The 17,464-nt window shown below is 37.8% G+C and overlaps 3 protein-coding genes and 2 long non-coding RNA genes across 5 annotated transcripts; 2 read left to right on the top strand and 3 right to left on the bottom strand.

Annotated features, from left to right (window-relative positions):
- Positions 1-109: 109 nt before the first annotated feature.
- Positions 110-2,268, bottom strand: LOC143429660 (uncharacterized). The gene is made up of 4 exons (XM_076905338.1): positions 1,993-2,268; positions 1,265-1,684; positions 755-1,055; positions 110-675 (listed from the first exon to the last, which is right to left on the bottom strand). Exons 1-4 carry the CDS (start codon positions 2,190-2,192, stop codon positions 259-261), a joined length of 1,338 nt encoding a protein of 445 aa, XP_076761453.1. The 5' UTR covers positions 2,193-2,268; the 3' UTR covers positions 110-258.
- A 502-nt stretch (positions 2,269-2,770) lies between these two features.
- LOC143429658 (uncharacterized) lies at positions 2,771-5,454 on the bottom strand. Its single transcript, XM_076905336.1, has 3 exons — positions 5,324-5,454; positions 3,989-4,554; positions 2,771-3,844 (listed from the first exon to the last, which is right to left on the bottom strand). The coding sequence occupies exons 2-3, from the start codon at positions 4,520-4,522 to the stop codon at positions 3,245-3,247; spliced, it is 1,134 nt and encodes a 377-aa protein (XP_076761451.1). The 5' UTR covers positions 4,523-4,554; positions 5,324-5,454; the 3' UTR covers positions 2,771-3,244.
- Positions 5,455-8,744: 3,290 nt separating this feature from the next.
- On the bottom strand, positions 8,745-10,785 carry LOC143429887 (chymotrypsin-like elastase family member 2A). Its single transcript, XM_076905725.1, has 5 exons — positions 10,562-10,785; positions 10,142-10,388; positions 9,830-9,975; positions 9,420-9,691; positions 8,745-9,026 (listed from the first exon to the last, which is right to left on the bottom strand). Exons 1-5 carry the CDS (start codon positions 10,650-10,652, stop codon positions 8,844-8,846), a joined length of 939 nt encoding a protein of 312 aa, XP_076761840.1. The 5' UTR covers positions 10,653-10,785; the 3' UTR covers positions 8,745-8,843.
- A 3,482-nt stretch (positions 10,786-14,267) lies between these two features.
- On the top strand, positions 14,268-14,600 carry LOC143429884 (uncharacterized). The gene is made up of 2 exons (XR_013102579.1): positions 14,268-14,350; positions 14,423-14,600. It is a non-coding gene; the product is annotated as an uncharacterized LOC143429884 (long non-coding RNA).
- A 451-nt stretch (positions 14,601-15,051) lies between these two features.
- Positions 15,052-15,995, top strand: LOC143429843 (uncharacterized). Its single transcript, XR_013102577.1, has 2 exons — positions 15,052-15,216; positions 15,518-15,995. It is a non-coding gene; the product is annotated as an uncharacterized LOC143429843 (long non-coding RNA).
- Positions 15,996-17,464: the final 1,469 nt, after the last annotated feature.

The raw sequence follows: 17,464 nt of genomic DNA, 5'->3' as shown, positions 1-17,464 counted from the left end.
ACTCGTTACCGTTGATACACATTTAGACTATTTTATTATCCTTCTACGAATGCCTACTAATAAATATGTTATCTATATATGTATATTATATGTAGCTAATACGTTAAAAATTAATATAAGACGTATAAGTGTGTATAATCTCAATGTATATATATATATATATATGTATATGTGTGTACGAGCAAAACGCACATATTTGTGTATATACTTACAATGTGTACTTCGTAGTGTAATATTTAGTGTACAAATCGCGATAGTTCACGAATTTTTACGCATACATCGTGAGCTTCGTAATTCCCATACGAAATTACCAGGTAGCCTGTTAGCTGTTGACGCTGGACATGTGACGTCCATTCGTAGATAGAGTTGTTGGTTTCTGCACGTTTTCATTTCGTAAGTTTCGAACTCATCGAATCTTAAGTTCGATTTGACTGCGAGCGGCGCTAATTCCGGCGTGCACTTTAGTTCGATATCGATTACTAGATCGAACGACGGTGGCCTCTGGACTTGTTGCTCGATTTCGACTGTCAAGTGCGCCGTGCTAACCGTATGCATAAATTTATTTTCATACGCGTACTTGTTCATATTTCCATAATAAAAGAAACGCCCGCCGTATTCACCGTATCCTGAGTAAGTGGATGCAGGCGGAGGTCTTAACGGAAGCGTGAAAGAGATCTAGGGTGGAAAGAATTGTTTATCGAGGGTTATGCTTTATCCCATTCATTATTTCTTTGCAGCGCTCATGAAATATCACCTGTAAAAGTAGTTCGTGCTCGTAATGCATATTCTCAAAGAGGTGCTCGTTCACGCTACCCACTAGACGTCGTAATCGCAGATACATGAAACGTTGTTCATCTCTCCAGGAGTTCTCATCTGCATTTTTGGAAACTTCTAGGCAGGTAAACCAAGCACGTTTCATTGTATATTTTAGCCTCATACTGACAATTCCTCCGGAACGTTTGCCGTTGGACGACACTTTGAAGGATAATAGTTGTCGACCTTCTATAAGGCAGTCTAGAACGTCTACGACCTTACACCCGGAAATCAGGGCTGATCTATTGGTATTATTTTCACATAGAAATTTTAATCCATACAAATTATTCCTTGGATATTTAAAGATCATTTATAACAAAACTTCTTTTATCTGAACATCCGTTATGCGAATATCATGTTTTCTATTAGCATCTTTTAGTTCTTATAACGGATGTTTCATCGCATTACTACTGTTCATTAATTATCTCACTCTTTTTACGTAGCAATTCACCTGTTCACTCTGCGCTCAGAGATTTTCTCGAAAAAGTTCATGAACCGTTTGCAGATGCCTGTGAAAGACGCAACACTCGAATCCGCTGTACGAGAATCGACGATAGACGGATGATACTTTGCAATTCGTCCGAGAAGTTCGTTTAAATTGTCGAGCAGGCTGCCCGCGTAGAAGCAAAGCCTTGGAAACTTCTGATGTTTTGTAGGTGGATGCGTGTACCTCCACGTGACAGCTCGTAGCATTTTGTACTGCGCCTTGACTAGCTCGAGAGCGTTCAAGGCTTTACTGCAGTTGAACAATTCGCTCTCTGTTTTCGCGTATTTCGTAGCGTTTTGAATGCGCTTTAGAAGATTTTCGATTCTCGCGCCAGCCGTGAGAAAGCCGCTATTTAAAACTATCGCTGCTGTCGTTGAACAGTGTCTGATAGAGAAGAAAATGATTTCGTGTATTTAATAGTTTAGTTGGAAACTTTGAGAAGGAAATTTTTATTGGTCACACAAATTATTCTGTAAGTAATTCTGATGCAATTTTGAAGGTAAGTGAAAGAACAAATTATATCAATAACAAAATAAAAAAATTCACGAAGAATGGCGTTAATCCGTTATAATTTTGAAACATTTATAGCTGCTTCTGCTTTTGTATGTTCATTGACGTTTAATATTTTATATGTTGCATTTTAGTTTGGATTAATGACTAAAGAGAAAAATAGTGGTACTTGGACAAGTCACCTGGAAACCAAACGCACAGAAGTGGCAAGGTCGTGAAAAGGTAACAGTTGGAGAACCATCTCTAGAACTTCCGGCGGGAGCGTGTCCAACGCATAGACATGACAATTGTACTCTGCTGACGAATTTATTCGATTCCTTTGTAATTCCTCGAGCTGGTGGCATTTCGTAGTAGGTATCTTTTGGCGCTTGTTCACATTCATTTAAAAAGAGAGAAGATAAGAAAAGGTTCTTCTTCGATATCCGTTGGCCGATATTACTTTGCGCTTTTGATCAATGTATGGTAAATCATTGATTAGGTTTTTCTCATTATTACATCACTTTGTTTTTACTGATTAAAATATATTGCCTTTGGGTAAAAATTTACTAAAACTAAAAATTGATTTCAGACAAGGCGAAACAAAACAAGCGATACGTGGCTATCGTTTTAATCGAGTTAAATCTTTCGATTCTCGTTTTACAGTTTTGTAGAGGGCATTTTAGTTCTTCTGTTCAGGTCATTACACATAGTTTTGTTTGTACGCGGTGGAAAGTATAGTAATAATTTTGATTATTGAAAATAACGGGTGCTTCTCGGTCGACTTCTTTTTTTTTTGTTGAAATGGTCGTGTACATACAGATCGTACATTATTTTGTGAATGGAGATTGTCTCGTGTTATTCTGGATATTTTGAGAAATGAGAATAATGTACAGCTCTTCGTAGATAATCGATGCGCAGTATAGAAACCATTGCTTAAATTATTCTAAGTATATATATATAATGCAATCTGTTTGGAGTGTACAACGATAGTTACAATTATTACAGAAACTGTACATATTCATCTTTTTGTACATTGCGAGATAAAATGGTAAAAATCGGTAGTTAGTTAAATAAAGTTTCTTAAAATTAAAAACAATAGTTTTAGTATAGCGTTACATAGAATTTGCCGATAATAGTGTCAAAATTGGAACCTTAAACATTACTGTTCTATTTTTAATTTCTAATTTCAAAATAATCTACGCTAAAATGACTCGAAATTTTATCTCGCCATATACATTATCCTTCAATGAACAACCCTGTTACGTCAAAAGGACATCGTTAATCCTTCAACAGCATCACTCATTAGAAATATTTCCCCTAAGACGTACTTTAATTTCTCGAACCCTGTGTCATCGTTAATCTTAATTAAAAAGATCCCACAATCAAGGTTAACATTAACAAAATTCATATAATAATCATTTCCTATTTTTATAAGGTCAGTCCACGTTGGAAATTTTAGACAGAAAAGTTAACAGGCATCAGGAGCGTGAACTTGGTTTGGTCCACTGGCAATTCGTCAGATCCACATGGACTGATACTGTCTAATAGTGTCTGAATCGCGTTCTGATTGGTTGGATGCTTCCTCTTAGTGTGCTCCCGTCTGTGCTTCAGTTCCTTAAAAGTTTTCCCGCACTGTTCGCAGACGTATGGTCGTGCAGCCTCGTGAGACCTCACGTGGCCTTCATAGTGGCTCTTTCTCACGAATTTTTTGCCGCACTGATCGCAGTGAAATTGGAAACGTCCTTCGTGGGCTGCCACATGGGAGCTCAACGTCCATTTGGTCTTGAAGGTCTTGGAACAGTAGTCGCATCTTATCTTGGATGCTGTGTTGGAGGTATTTTTCCCCGTTTGCATCGTTCTTCTTGGGTTTTTGTTGAGAAGTAACATTTCTTCCAGCAGGAAATCGTCTTCCTTATCCGGTTGCTCTTTTCTTCCTTTTTCTAGAGCTGTTTGGGCCTCCAACATGTTCGCCGTATGTTGCTTCATGTGTTCCTGTAACTCCTCCTCGTCCCGGGAACACGTTCCACAGAGAGCGCACACGTTCTTGCCTAGAACCTAGGATGGGTAGTTGAAGTATAAGCACGATTAAAAAATAAAGTTGCAAAAGATATAATTAGAAATCTAAACTACTTTTTTCTGAATTTTTAATTTTCCAGATTTTTGGATCATCAACTTTTCCATAAATATATAATGTCGTACCTTTTCATGAGAACTCATATGGGCCTTCAACTTAACTTCACTGGTGTACTTCTTCTTGCAATGGGAGCAAGAATAAGACTTGGTCTCACGTGAATCATCAGCCCAACTCATGTGCTGCCTATCAACTCCATTTGCTATACTTTCGCTACTTTCCTTAGCATTCTGTTGTTTACCCGTAACGCAATTTTCATAGTCAAGTAGCTTCTCCTTCCTCATTTCATGACGAGCAATATGACGTTTCAGGTCATGTGCCCTGGAAAACGCTCTTCCGTATCTGGTGCAACCGGGATAAGGGCAACCCTTCGTTTTGTCATTTCTTGGCCTGGACGGGGCATTGTTCGACAATTGTTTAGCATCCTTATTGCAATCTTTGCATGACTTCTCGATTTTCTGACTGGTAACCGTGGCCAACTGAGCCGATAACGGTATTACGATAGAGATGGTTTCGTTGGTGCCTGGATTTACTATGGGACCCACGTGAATAGCTGGAGGCGTCGCCAAAGATATACCATTTTCATTATTCCTGCTCATCATGGCCTTCAATGGGATTGATTAAGCATTAGAAACTGAAAAATGAAAAAAGAGAAGGTATTTTATTAGTTAATCTTAATTTATAGGTATTTTATTTCCGAAGAAAATTGTTTCGTTGAAAGTGGAATGAAGTGGAGCGTTAAATGTGGTCAGGTTCTTTTTTGAACGAAGAATTTAGTCATAGGTTCGCGTAGAACGAATCGATATCGTAAAACGCGGTCCTATAGCTACGCGAGAAAGCGTGAAACCGATCGTAACGGAGAGGAGTCGGCGTTCTTCTGTTTTTCATTTCCATGTGGGAAAACTGTCGAGTTTTATTTTGGGACATTATGCAGATATCTGCCTACGTTGCCCTATACAGGGTGTTTCAATAATTACCATACTACAATGTATCAACAGACTATAAAACATACATATGGCTATGCATACAAGATTCCTTAAAAACATTTTAGAGACATTTTATTCGTGTAAGTTAAAATATTCTATCTTTTCTAAAATTTGTTCATTTCTGTTATGTTACAAATATTTTAAATCTCTGAAAATATTTTCCTATATTTTTTGCAGACCATCTTGTACGTGTAACGTTCGCCAGAAAAAGTCCGACTTCTCTTAACGAACTTTCCCACGAACAATTGCATCGAATGAAGGTGGCAAAGGTAGCATAGCAGCGTGTGCACAACAAAAGCGGCGGCCATCTTGGATCGAACTTGAATTCCCCCTGCCCTCTGAATGAGCAAAATCCGCCGCTGTTACTTTCATTCACGTTCCGCACGAACACGAATCAGCCCCGAAACGAGTTCTTACTTGGCTCGCAACCTTGCTCCCCTTTGATTCTTCGATCTCTGTCTCCCTTGCGCTTATTGAACACGTCGAAGGCCGTTTCAATGATTCATCTGACTCACGCCTCTCCCATCCACCCCTCTGGCTAGGGCGAAACCGAGTCAACACGCGACTTCACGAATCATTTTTTCCTTCTCTTTTTTTCTTATTGCTCTATTGTACACTGTAATCAGTTGTTCCTCTCCATTCCTCCGCGGCTTGTCACATAGTTTTGCGTACGGTGGTTCGAGTAGCACGCAATTGTCTCGTTCCACTCGACTTTCTCATACCATTCGTTTCCCTAACAAGCACCCCACCCGGTATCGCGCGGGTAAAAACGCGACGATAATTTTTCGCGTATCGAAAGGAATCCCGAAGACGACGTTTCTCCCTTTCTCCGTACTCGCCGCCCCACTCTCGGTTCCGTATCACGGTGTGTCTCTCCCTCGTGCACACGATCTTTATGGACGCGCGCGCGTGTGCTACAGCGTGGATGATTCCTGCGGCGCGGAGGAAACGACTCGCTCACTTTCCTCGCCGCGATGAAAGTGTGCTACTGCTGATCAGGAACGCGCACTCTCTGTCCGTTTCACGGACGCGCTACTCCTCGCGCATGTCAACGTTTGCCCGGTTGATATAGTTGCGCGAGAGCGTTCTCATGCTGTTACGTCCTGGGATTTCAAGATTCTTTTCTGTCTTCCATTTTTCTTCGACTCTCAATTGCATGTAATCTATAAATTCTAAATTCTTTGGTAATCGAATGCATAGGGATTCGATTTTGCTTGGATCATTGGGGAGGAAGAAATTTGCCTCTTGATCAAGTTAAGTTCAAGTTACAAATCAGCTTGACTTGGATAGAATTAGGTTTTAACTAGTGTTAAGTCACATTTCAGTCGAATATGAGTAAGATTAAGCTTAGAATGAGTACTATTTAATTCAGTGCTGGTAGGGTGCAGGTTTCAATCAAAGTTTCAAATCTTTATAGGAAATCACTGTATCAGAAACGAGAAGAGAGTAGTTAGTTGGGTGATTCGGTGCGAGCAACCCTCGGTTCTTAATCGAGCCGCTCTTTATTTTACGCATATGTACGCATGCATACACGTGTATGTATAGATATGCTATGTAAGCATGTACTGATCTGTATCTAGAGGTGGTAGAGGGTCGGGCAAATCGATCCGGTGATCCTAACCGCCTTCGCAGAGGAATTTCTATAGGCGCGTCCTGTAGGCAACAACTATGCAACCACAAGTGCAATATAAAATAGTTGGACCAATATTACATTTAATTATTATCAGCAGCAAAAGAGTCTTAACATTTTTTCGATAATTTTAATTAATAACTCTTCATGACTGTATAAGAATTCCATTTGTTTCTTTACATTTAGGAATATTATTGCATTATGACGTGATCATTAAGAATAATGTATCGCTTGATAGTTCCCTTTTTTTTAATTTCATTTTTCGTATTTCAGTGGGATTCTCAGATCATCAAAGTCTATCGTGTCGCATGATGAAACAGAAACGGTACTGAACGATAAGTAATCCTAAATATTAAGTGGCACACCTTCTCACCATCCCCCTGAGATTACTCCAGGCTTAATCAGCTAATGGCGAAAAGGAAGATAATTAATGTCAAAAGAATAATTTAGAGAGAAAAATGGCACATTACGTTACGTAAAGCATCTCACGATTTTTAATTATTTCCAATGACAAACGTAAGCTAGAGAATGAAACCAATTTTATTATGTACTAGATGTTTCACCTAATCTCGTAAAGAAGTATTTCTACTATATATTTGTGTAAAATACTTTTATGAAATTTTAAATACTGTAGAAGTCTATCCAAATGATAAAATTAGGTGAGACATCCTGCGCGTAGTCATAAAATTTATATATTATTGTGTAAAAAATCGACAAAAGTCAACGAGGAAATTTCGTGAAATGAAATTTACGATTTAATCAGACGCCATAAACGCTTATTACACAGGGACACGTGCTCTGACAACGACAGCTGCGCGATCGCGTTGTATTAGGTATCTAATGTAATTAATAACTACGAAATCAACGCGAGTGTGGCGGACATATGGATTCTAGTCAATTAGTTCGATAATAACATTTGCATTCTTTTTATTCATTTTTTTAGCAACATTTTCAAGGACTTTCATTACAAGCGCTGCAACTGGTTGGAAAATTGTATCTACAATATGTGGAGTAACAGTTGGTGCACATAGAACTTGTTCATGAAGTTTACTGTTTCTTGCTGCTGATGGACAAGTTTGTATCTCGCAATTTCCTTGAACTTGGAATATGAAGCTTTTGTATCAATTAGACTTCCATTCTAACAATTTATGATTTTACAGGAGATGGGTTCATTTCTATATTTATGACCATCCTACACAGTGTTCTAATTAAAAACCCACACGAATCCATAAATACTAGATAGAACAATGCATAACAATAGTACGGAAATGAAAATGAATTAAAAAACTGTATAAATAATTGTATAGAATGGAAGCATAGTGGCCAGGCAGGTCTGTAAACAATACTCGATCAGAGGATGCTTACGTATGCTAAGTGGCACGTATTAAGCTAATTAATGGATGCGCTACGGTATAATTTGTGTGCTCTGCCTCTCTTAGTTACCACAAGGTACGCGTTCCCTGGTAGATCGATACTTCTAATTTCATCGACTGAAGAGGGGCAGAGGTTTGAAACGGTAGGGAAATGGGGGATGTGGAAATGCAATCGCCCCGCTTGTCATACGCACGATCACACGGTTGTTGCGTAACATCGACTTTACGAAGATCGGAAAGAGTGAAGCAACTTCGGTTGCTTATAAAAGTCATATAAATGCAGATGCTCGTATTCCACGTATGAAAACATTTGGTACAGCTTCGAAGTGTGTACGTACAATGGCTACAAAAAGTATTGGGGCGCATTACCCGGCACAGTATTAACAAAATTTTCGTAGTTACGCGAAGACATATGGAAGTATATTAAATGATGAAACGTTTACTGTACTTGGATTTAATTGGTCAGCCTGTAAATGTTACAACGAATACAAACATGCGACTGTACTTTTTGTAGCCACTGTAGGTGTGCATAGGTGGATGCCTTAGCCCCTGGCGAATGGCTTTTCTTTGAAAGTTGCCCGCGGTTGCGCCTACATTTCCATAACCCGCGTTCACTCCATTTTCTGCAGAAATCGAAATTTTATCGTATTTTGTACCGCGTACATATAATGTTCTTTGCGTAGATCTTCTTGTAATTGTTTGAAAGAAAAGGGATATTTGGAATTAATAGGAAGCTGAGACTAATGGGAGATTGAAATTAACAGAAAAGTCAGTGGAGGAAAACATTAAAACACCTGAAGAAAAAATATACTTCATACTATGTTAAAACTTACATGGAAGAACATATGCATATGTACAACAATTTATATCAATAATATTTACACAAATATTATCTACATTTCAAGGTACACGTGAATTAACACCTAAATAAAAATTAGAAAAATTGCGAATTCTCGTCATTATGCATAATATTCCTAATCCATTTCACATAATACTGTATCCTAGTGTAGACGTCCGGATATCCTGGCCTCGCACATCCTGATCCAAAAGAAGTGACGCCCGCCAATTGCCATACTCCATCCGCACGACGACATTGCAATGGTCCTCCGGAATCACCCTATGAAAGATATTCCAATATTAGAATTTTCTTACTAGCTAATAATATTTCCTGCATCTCTTTTAAAAATAGTTATACTACAATATAGTGCGGTGCGAGAGATTTATTAAGATTTATACGTGACGAATGTAGAAAGGATTTCAAAGCTAATTTCACGGTATAAATAGCAATCTTATAAGTAAAGGATCCATCGTGTCATCTCGTTGTAGCCGATCAGGCATGCATTATCCAGGAAATGCAAAGGTTTTAATCTAGTTGAGTGGATTCTAACGATGATCAGTAAACATCTTATGCGATTTAATGCAAAACGACGAAGGGAGCAAGTTAAACCTTGTACACCGAAATTATTTCTCATTTTATGTAAACAAGAATGAGTATTTTTAGAATAATTACCACGCAGCTTCCAGATGAACCATCAGTGTGACCAGCACAAATGTGGCTGCTACGAATTGGTACTGATTTCCCGTAAGCTTTCATGCATTTATCGAGGTCCACTAATGGCACTGAGGCTTCTAAAAGTGCTGTGGAAAGCGACTGAGAAGGACCGTATCGACCCCATCCAGAAGTAACGCATTGTCCATTTGTGAGCTTCTCTTCTGGTTCTGGTAAACAGATTGTTCGTACTACTTTGGACAGAGGTGCTGGTCTGGCTAGCTTCATCAGAGCTGAAAAATTATTTTCTAGCCATTTTGTTTTTTTATCCCTTGCTTATTTATTTACTTAGAAAAATAGACAGCAAATGTCCACATAAGAAAATTATACTATTTAAAAGACTTCTACAAGTGTTACAATTTTTTGTTTACCGATATCGTGCACGTAATTATTGAATCTCTCATGTAGGATGACTCGTTCAACAGGTAGTCTTGCCGAGCCACGACCACCCGAGTCCAATTCCCATTCTCCTACAACCGCCGTCCAGAGTGCACCGATTGGTAAATTGAAAAGTTCACTTCAAAGAAAAGGGTAAAGAGAGTGATCAACGTTTGCCGGAGAAAGCAAAAATTAATTATGCTTGGCAGTGCTAGAGAGTATAGTTGACATTACAGATATTACGTTAATTGAAAATATTACATTGTTATCAAGCATGCACAGATCCAGCGAAAAGTGAAACCCACTTATGAATACAATGAGCAGCCGTGACGACCCAAGTGGGTTCGATGAGAACACCGCCACACCAGTGGCCAATAAATCCCAGCTTTGGATGAAGAAGTTGAAGAGACACCTGCCAAGGCCAGGATCCTCGTTTGCTTGGTTTCCCGTTGAATATTCGCCCGGTCGTGATCCCGATTTCCTTTCGGCCGCTCACAGTGGAGGAAGTGGTGTTCTTCTCCACAAGGATCGCTCGTGGTTGCCTGTGCGACGCTGCTGGACATCCGCAGGCTGTTAGTAAAAAACTCAAGTTTCCCACCTAACTGACTTTTGTGTATAGTCAACCAATTAATTAGACATATAGATCTTTCTTTTTAGCAAACAATATTTCGAAAATACCCCATAAATTTCTACAAATACGTTAGCTTAACATCTAGTTTACTTACAGGTATGACGTTCCTGCACGATCCTCAGAATTGCACAGTCAATCTCCGCAATAACGAGGAAAAGTATCGTCAGTCCACTGCGAAGATTCATTTCCAACAAGGGAAACACACCATAGACACAACTGCCTTCTTCGACCCTTGGCGCACTTCACTATTTCCCGCTCCTCATGTTCTTTCAAAAGTCAACGCTCACAGGAAAGATTAATGTTCACTGGAAAAGTAGACACTCGTAGAGAAACACGAATTAATTCTCTACAACGAATCAATGGATTTCTTTGATTTTCAGACGATACCGCGTGACTGCTAAACAGACCATAGTCGAAGTGAAAACTGTTTGCTATTGATAGACGCGAGCCAGCAGGAGCAGCTCGCAACAATCCTCGCGGCGGATCAATCGTTAGACCGAGTAAATCCTTCGAAGGAACGTACTCAGAAGAAAGTGATCGTTGACGATCGCGAGCCACATCGAAAGAAGGGGAATACAGTAGTGATCACGACGACCGAATGGAAACTGGCATCTCTTAAACAGACGGAATATCGCTCTCACTAACGAAAGTTACCTGTCACGGTGTTCCTTACCCGCTCTTTTCATACCAATTAGAAACGTACGTTTTACCCCGTTACGATTATGATTCATACATCCTCGTAATGTTTTACGATCGTGGACAAGAAAAAAGCTGCCACTGTTACGACTTTTTATCGGATCACTGGGTATTTCACTCTCTATTGAACCAGTTCCATCGGAGCGGAGAAATTGTTTAAGTTTGGAGATGGAATTTTGACGACTCTTACTTTGAAGGAAAAAAACTTCGCCAAAATAGATAAACGTACTTTTCCTAATGGATAGTTTGCCTTTCGTTGTTTACTTTTGTAAATTTAGTATTAATTAATTCATATTGATCTAATTCGAGACCTAATTTTCATAGGAAACTCTGAATCTAGAAACCTGATTTGTGTGTTGCATCCTGTGTTACAGATAGTAACATATAATCCGTTATGAATCATTTCATCGTAGTTTCTCGTAATTACACATCATCGAAAGATTTTTCTTTTAATCGGCACTGAATTACCAGATAGAGCAGCTAGATTACCAGTAGCCGCGCTAATCGTTCCGTCTAGAGATGGATTCTCGTTGAGGAACGTATGTATAAGTCATCAAATGTAGTGCTACAAGCATGTCAGCTATGCTAGCGTTCTACCTACTGGACGTTTCAAACATTCGATAAAGATATCACACTTGTTAGGATCTATAGGAAATCCTTTAAAATATAAAGGCCAAGCTAACTGTTAAACACGATCCAAATTTTATAAATGAGAACATTTTTTGAGTTCGACAAATTCGAAAAATGAGACGTGAGTTTTTGAAACGTTCTGTATAATTATTATTGAAGTAGTGTATAATTTTGTTGACAAAATGAACAATATTTTGATAATTTTAAATCAACAGAATTAATACTAATAGAACTTCCTTTTTAGAATAGCCTGTAGAGTTGCTGTTATCGAGGCCATTTCCATGGTAAGGAAAGTGAGGAGGAATGCAGCATGACGCTGAGATAATTATTTTCAAGTTTAACGCGTTTAATCAGGCTTTTTTTTTGCGCAAAACATAATTTACTAAAATTGCATCGTTTGTAAGCAATTCCTTAACACTACGAACCATGAAACTCATTAGAAGAGCTTGTGAAATTTCAAGAAATATGAATTATAGTTGAAATAAGAGAGGTAATATGCAAACAGGATTTTCTTCCTCTTCGTTTTAGAGTCTAAAAGAAAGCTACGCGCGTAAAATTATCTTCTATGTACTTTTTACCATTATTCAAATTCTCAACTACACGATTGGTTCCTTCGCGTTAATATCTGCTAACTTTTTGTTACAGCTATTGTAACCAGAGTACAAGTAAACACTTTTATATGGAATCGACTTTAATTGTGAAAGTGAAGACAGTAAAATCGATGAAAGCGATCCTTTTGTTTTTACAAAGCGATCTGAACATGACCCTAATTTGTATGCTTCACGTTCAATTGGAAGTTTCCTCGTGTAGAACACTGAACTACTCTTTTTCCATTCTTTAATTCCGACATATAATTTCTTCTCTTAATCAGAACTTTTGCGTTCGACTGTAAAATATGTGTCTAATAGTTGCGGATAATCGACGAAATGTATTTTCCCTCATTAATTATAATAGAGAAAGTACTAAAAATGAGCTTTCTGATAGTAAAGTATATAGTTCGTGCACCAGTTGCTGAAACTGCATTTTACATTACGTATTTCCGTCTTTTATTATACTTATGGGATTATTTATCATAATTTAGATGTGAAGATAAAAAATAGCGGCAAGGAAAGGAGAGATCCATGGAAGAAAACGACAGAACATGTATCGAGACCAGTTATTTATATTTCGATCAACTCGCTTTGATACCGAACTACAACAGTATGTGTAAGTATATATATATATATATTTATTTTTTTTTTATTATTACAATTGATTGCTTTTCCTTAATCATTCCAGTCGACACAGACTAGGATTCGAATTTACAGCAATACATTGCGAGTAAGCAAATCAGCCTAATTAATAAGAGCGTCCGTTTCAGATCGCCTAGATTTAAGAATCGTTACGAGATACATATACGATAATAAGCGTGCTGGATGTGTAAAAAGACGGAATAGATTGAATCCATTTAGGAGATAAAAATTACTACAAAGTACCTTATAAAATGTAATTGACAATACAATGATATATATGTAGTCAATCGGAGCGTTTCGTGGTAAGTAATAAAAAAAATGTTATAACTGTGTAGGACATATCGGTGAATGTTTAAATCAAATTGTCACAGAGACAAGTGACAAGTTCAGAAAAAAAGTAATTGCCCTTGTACTTTAATCAAAAATGAATCGAACGTTCGAAAGTTTTTAAAAACATCTCTAAAAAGTATAGACGATACATTCTAACGTGAAATTTTGAATGAAATTTGACAAAAAGATGATTTGTATTCATTCCTAAAGCTGTTAGAAGTTATTACATTTTTCTTTCTCTTTACCAAACAGCTATTTAAGCTTTGGAAACTATTTTACAAGATCCGCTGCGATCATTCAGCGCATGTACACAAGGACAGAGCAAAAAAGAATCAAGGTACGCGTGTTTGGCTCTGTTGCGGGACAACCGACAGCCCGAGATCCTTCTTTCGTCGATTACGTCGCGTCAGTACACGATCGGATGTGCGTACATGTCTGTGGGTGGAAAAACGAGTGTATTTACAATATCGATAGAGAGTATTTACACAGTCGGAGGATCTAACAACTGGTTTCTCATGATTTTAGTCCTCGTTGGCGATTAATGATTGCATAGCAGCATTACGTGAAAAGCGATCGCGGATCGAAATCACCACGCGAGTAACAATATAACCTCGCGAGGGCAAGAAAGTCACAAGAGGATGCAACAAATTTGAAGGTAATCATTCTTCGTTTCTTTTAAGGTTAGGTTCTCGATAAGATTTCTTCAAATTTGCAACACGAGGGTTCCCTTTTTCAGACGATTGCTTTTTAGAACTGTTTTCTTTTCCTTTTTATTGTCTGATTATTTATTGTTGCGCTTCGCACAATGTTCCAATGATTAGTTTCGCGTGTATGTCCTGGAGAATTAAACAGAAGAGGAAATTCTCAGCTCAGAGTGCCACGCAGTTGAATGCTTTTGAGAAATCATAACATTTTGCGCTTCTTTTTGCAGCGTTTGCTTCCGATGTTGTTTGTATATGTTTATAGGAGATCGTCGTTATCGTTATCGTACAAAGGTAACGAAGCGGAGGAACATTGTCAAACGATGTCGGCTATCCTAAAAATATATACTTTTTACTTTCTTTCAGATTCGATCTCGTTGTGTAGCGGTTTTCGCGCGGGGATCGGACGAACCTATCAATTGCATTACGCACGGTGCATTGATATCGATCGAGTCATAGCATGGTTTTTAGATTTACCACGGTAAGTCACAGAGGAGGATGTCTCAGAAAATAATTAAACGCACTGCTCGAAACAATATCAGAATATTGACGTAGACTGAATGAAACATTCATAAATCGTATAAATCATAGTGTAATGTGTAGATCTTTCTTTGATAGAAGAGTATTTAAATGAAATTTTTTATTTCAATTTATACATGTATTTTATTCCTGTAGATACAGTAAATCTAACGAATGATCTGTGATTGTTCTGAGCAGTGCACGAGGAAATGAGACATTGTGACAATGAAGTATTACCTATTTACTTACAAATATGATATAACGTGTCTTTCGCATCAATCACGTCATTTTGTAGACATGTGCTAGTCATCACTGTTTTTTTTTGCACTTTAATGCACACTTGAGAGAATGATTGTGCCTCTATGGAAATTTTTCCAATTCAATTGAACGTGTTACAAAAATACTGCATTCGTTCTAAGTTAAAACAGCATAACAGTTGTAAATATCTCTTTGTATTTTATATTCACAACAGAGAAATAATAGAGAATTGTGTTTAAAGTGCAAAAAAAAAAAGATTTGCACACGTCCGACGCATGATACGTGATGCGTGATGTTGAGCAAACTTGATTTTGTACCGTGTACGGTTACTGATACAGCCTATATAACGATTACGATCTAAATGTTGGTGACTTCAATGCCTGGTATGTAACCATTCGTTTAAGATGCATCTCGACGTGCGAGAAGAAATACAGCGAGCTATTTGCAACGTACTTGACAGCTGTACACGAAGATAAAAGCTATTTAATGTATCTCCTACATTTACTTTCGTTAATTTTGTACTATCCAAAAGCTATTAAAACTTATTCCTGATCTTCTTTCGCTGCTACACGCTATCAAGATTAATTTCATATAATCTCGCTATATTTCTTGTCGCTCGGTTTATCAATCTTACTGATATTTTATTAATAAAATCGTAGAAGCTATGGGGAAACAATTTCGTAGCAGAGCCAACGTCAATAGTCGTGGAATAATCTGTCGTGAAAAAGAAGACGGGAGGGAAGAGCTGTCTTCGGAAGCTTTTCTGTTTCGGACAAATTCGTCGAATGGTTAAAGCCTGTAACGAAGTATCTTACGAAAATATATACAATACGCTTGTCGACTGCGTGTCGCAAGTGTAAAAAGTTCGTTGCTTGATCGTGCCGATCATCGATCCTCGTATGCAAGGCTCGATTTACATGATAGCACCTTTTCGATTCATTTGTTTGTTATTCTCTTGGATGTCATTTCGATTCGTCGGGCAACGTCGAAAAATTCAATTCGTTTACTTTATCCAAATGGACAAATAATAATAAATCTGATTTATATAAATATAATAATAATACTAGTAACGGTAGTGGTATTACAACTGCACGAGAAATGGTAGTATGGAGATTAAACTTTCAGTTTGAGATTAAACTCCGTTACTCTACCACTACAAGTACTCTAAAAATAACAGAAGTAGTATACGAATTGAAGATACCGATCTGTTACTTTTAAATAAAATATAACTAATAGAATAATGTCGCTGAATTCGATTGGTACTTAAAATCAATCTTTCCCGAACAAAGCAACCGAAGTAAAGTTGTCGAATTCGACGATTGATTAAATGTTCCTCGATAAAGACATTGCATACCATTGTTTGCATGGGATTTACATTAACAATTTACCCTACGCTTGTCTATTTACTGATCCTAGAATAAAATAAGTAAACAAGCGTTATTTACTGTGATACAGTCTTAAAATCGCCTCGCGTGCTCGCTTTGTTGTCACCTTAAAATTGTTACTAACTATACACAATTTTTATACAATTAGGCATATTCGTTTATTTATCGTTTCTGGCTTTTCTTCTCTTCTTTACTCTTATACGTTAGACGATAAATATCAAACGTGTTTCGCTTATTAGTCGCAATATCGTAGTTACTAACACGGATTGGCTCCCGTTCCAAAGAACGTAATTATCCGCGTGATATGATTCGCTTTGTTTATACATTTTTTTTTTCTTTTTTTTTGTTTTGGTTTCTTTCTTTTCTGTTTACATTGGTTTTAAGTGGTCCGTAAATTTCGTGTTCGACGCAGCAGGTAGTGCGTGGTATAAGGCCCTAAATGTACATTGAAAAAATCCATAAAAACGTTTCGGCAGTAACGACGATAGACACGTGCGAATCGTTCGATAACATCTCGTTTCTTCGTTGACCGTGAAGAATGTAGAAATCAGTGCTGTCCGCGTTTAACTCTTGGACACATTTACCCAGCTTCGTGCACTTAGCTATGGTGAAAGATCGCTAATTACTATTGTAAAATTAGTCAAGTCGTGGACAGCACCGCGATGGCAAACAATAGTACGAATATAAGAAACATTCTCGAACAGTAAGTAGACGCGTGTGACAAAGGAAATTTTCTATAACGCGACGTTCATCCGTGTCTAAATTAATTCGGCGATCATGTGCGCGCAGCTGCATCTAACTCTTTGGAATGACAATGAATCTATTCGAGGACGGTTTTCTTTGATGCAGTTACCATTGGAGGCGAAAATGTTTAACTAAATACACCTACTGTTCCAGTAAGAAGGTAACGTGATAATTACATAGAAGTTTGTCATCTTCCCTTAAGCAACGAAGCTATTTCTATTCTCGATGCAAACGCTATTCACACGTGTCTAAACGATAATAAAGCTGCGTATCATGTGACATTTACGTGTAATCGGGGAAAATTATTTACACTGAAAGTCGATCTCGTTATCGTGTGCGAAATGATTTCTTGTGTGATAGATTTACCGAAACGAAATCGCACCTGAAGCCAATATGATTTTCTGTAAATATTCAATCGCATTAGTCTCACTTTTAACACTAAGTACCTAAGATTTGATCAAGCACACACCAGTTTAATCCTCTCCGGTCTGTTTACATCAGG

The sequence above is a fragment of the Xylocopa sonorina genome, chromosome 12 (assembly GCF_050948175.1).
Source record: "Xylocopa sonorina isolate GNS202 chromosome 12, iyXylSono1_principal, whole genome shotgun sequence".
Lineage (NCBI taxonomy): Eukaryota > Metazoa > Arthropoda > Insecta > Hymenoptera > Apidae > Xylocopa > Xylocopa sonorina.
This window is presented reverse-complemented; position numbering and strand designations above follow the sequence as displayed.

Excerpts from the sequence above, each read along its gene's own strand:
- LOC143429660 (XM_076905338.1), bottom strand. The coding sequence starts at position 2,192 with ATGAATGTGAACAAGCGCCAAAAGATACCTACTACGAAATGCCACCAG. Across the intron at positions 1,056-1,264 it reads TCTGAGCGCAGAGTGAACAG|ATCAGCCCTGATTTCCGGGT; the intron begins GTGAATTGCTAC and ends TAATACCAATAG. Across the intron at positions 676-754 it reads AGCACGAACTACTTTTACAG|ATCTCTTTCACGCTTCCGTT; the intron begins GTGATATTTCAT and ends TTTCCACCCTAG.
- LOC143429658 (XM_076905336.1), bottom strand. The coding sequence starts at position 4,522 with ATGATGAGCAGGAATAATGAAAATGGTATATCTTTGGCGACGCCTCCA. Across the intron at positions 3,845-3,988 it reads ATATGAGTTCTCATGAAAAG|GTTCTAGGCAAGAACGTGTG; the intron begins GTACGACATTAT and ends TACCCATCCTAG.
- LOC143429887 (XM_076905725.1), bottom strand. The coding sequence starts at position 10,652 with ATGAATCTTCGCAGTGGACTGACGATACTTTTCCTCGTTATTGCGGAG. Across the intron at positions 10,389-10,561 it reads CGTGCAGGAACGTCATACCT|CGTCGCACAGGCAACCACGA; the intron begins GTAAGTAAACTA and ends GATGTCCAGCAG. Across the intron at positions 9,027-9,419 it reads GTTCATCTGGAAGCTGCGTG|GGTGATTCCGGAGGACCATT; the intron begins GTAATTATTCTA and ends TATCTTTCATAG.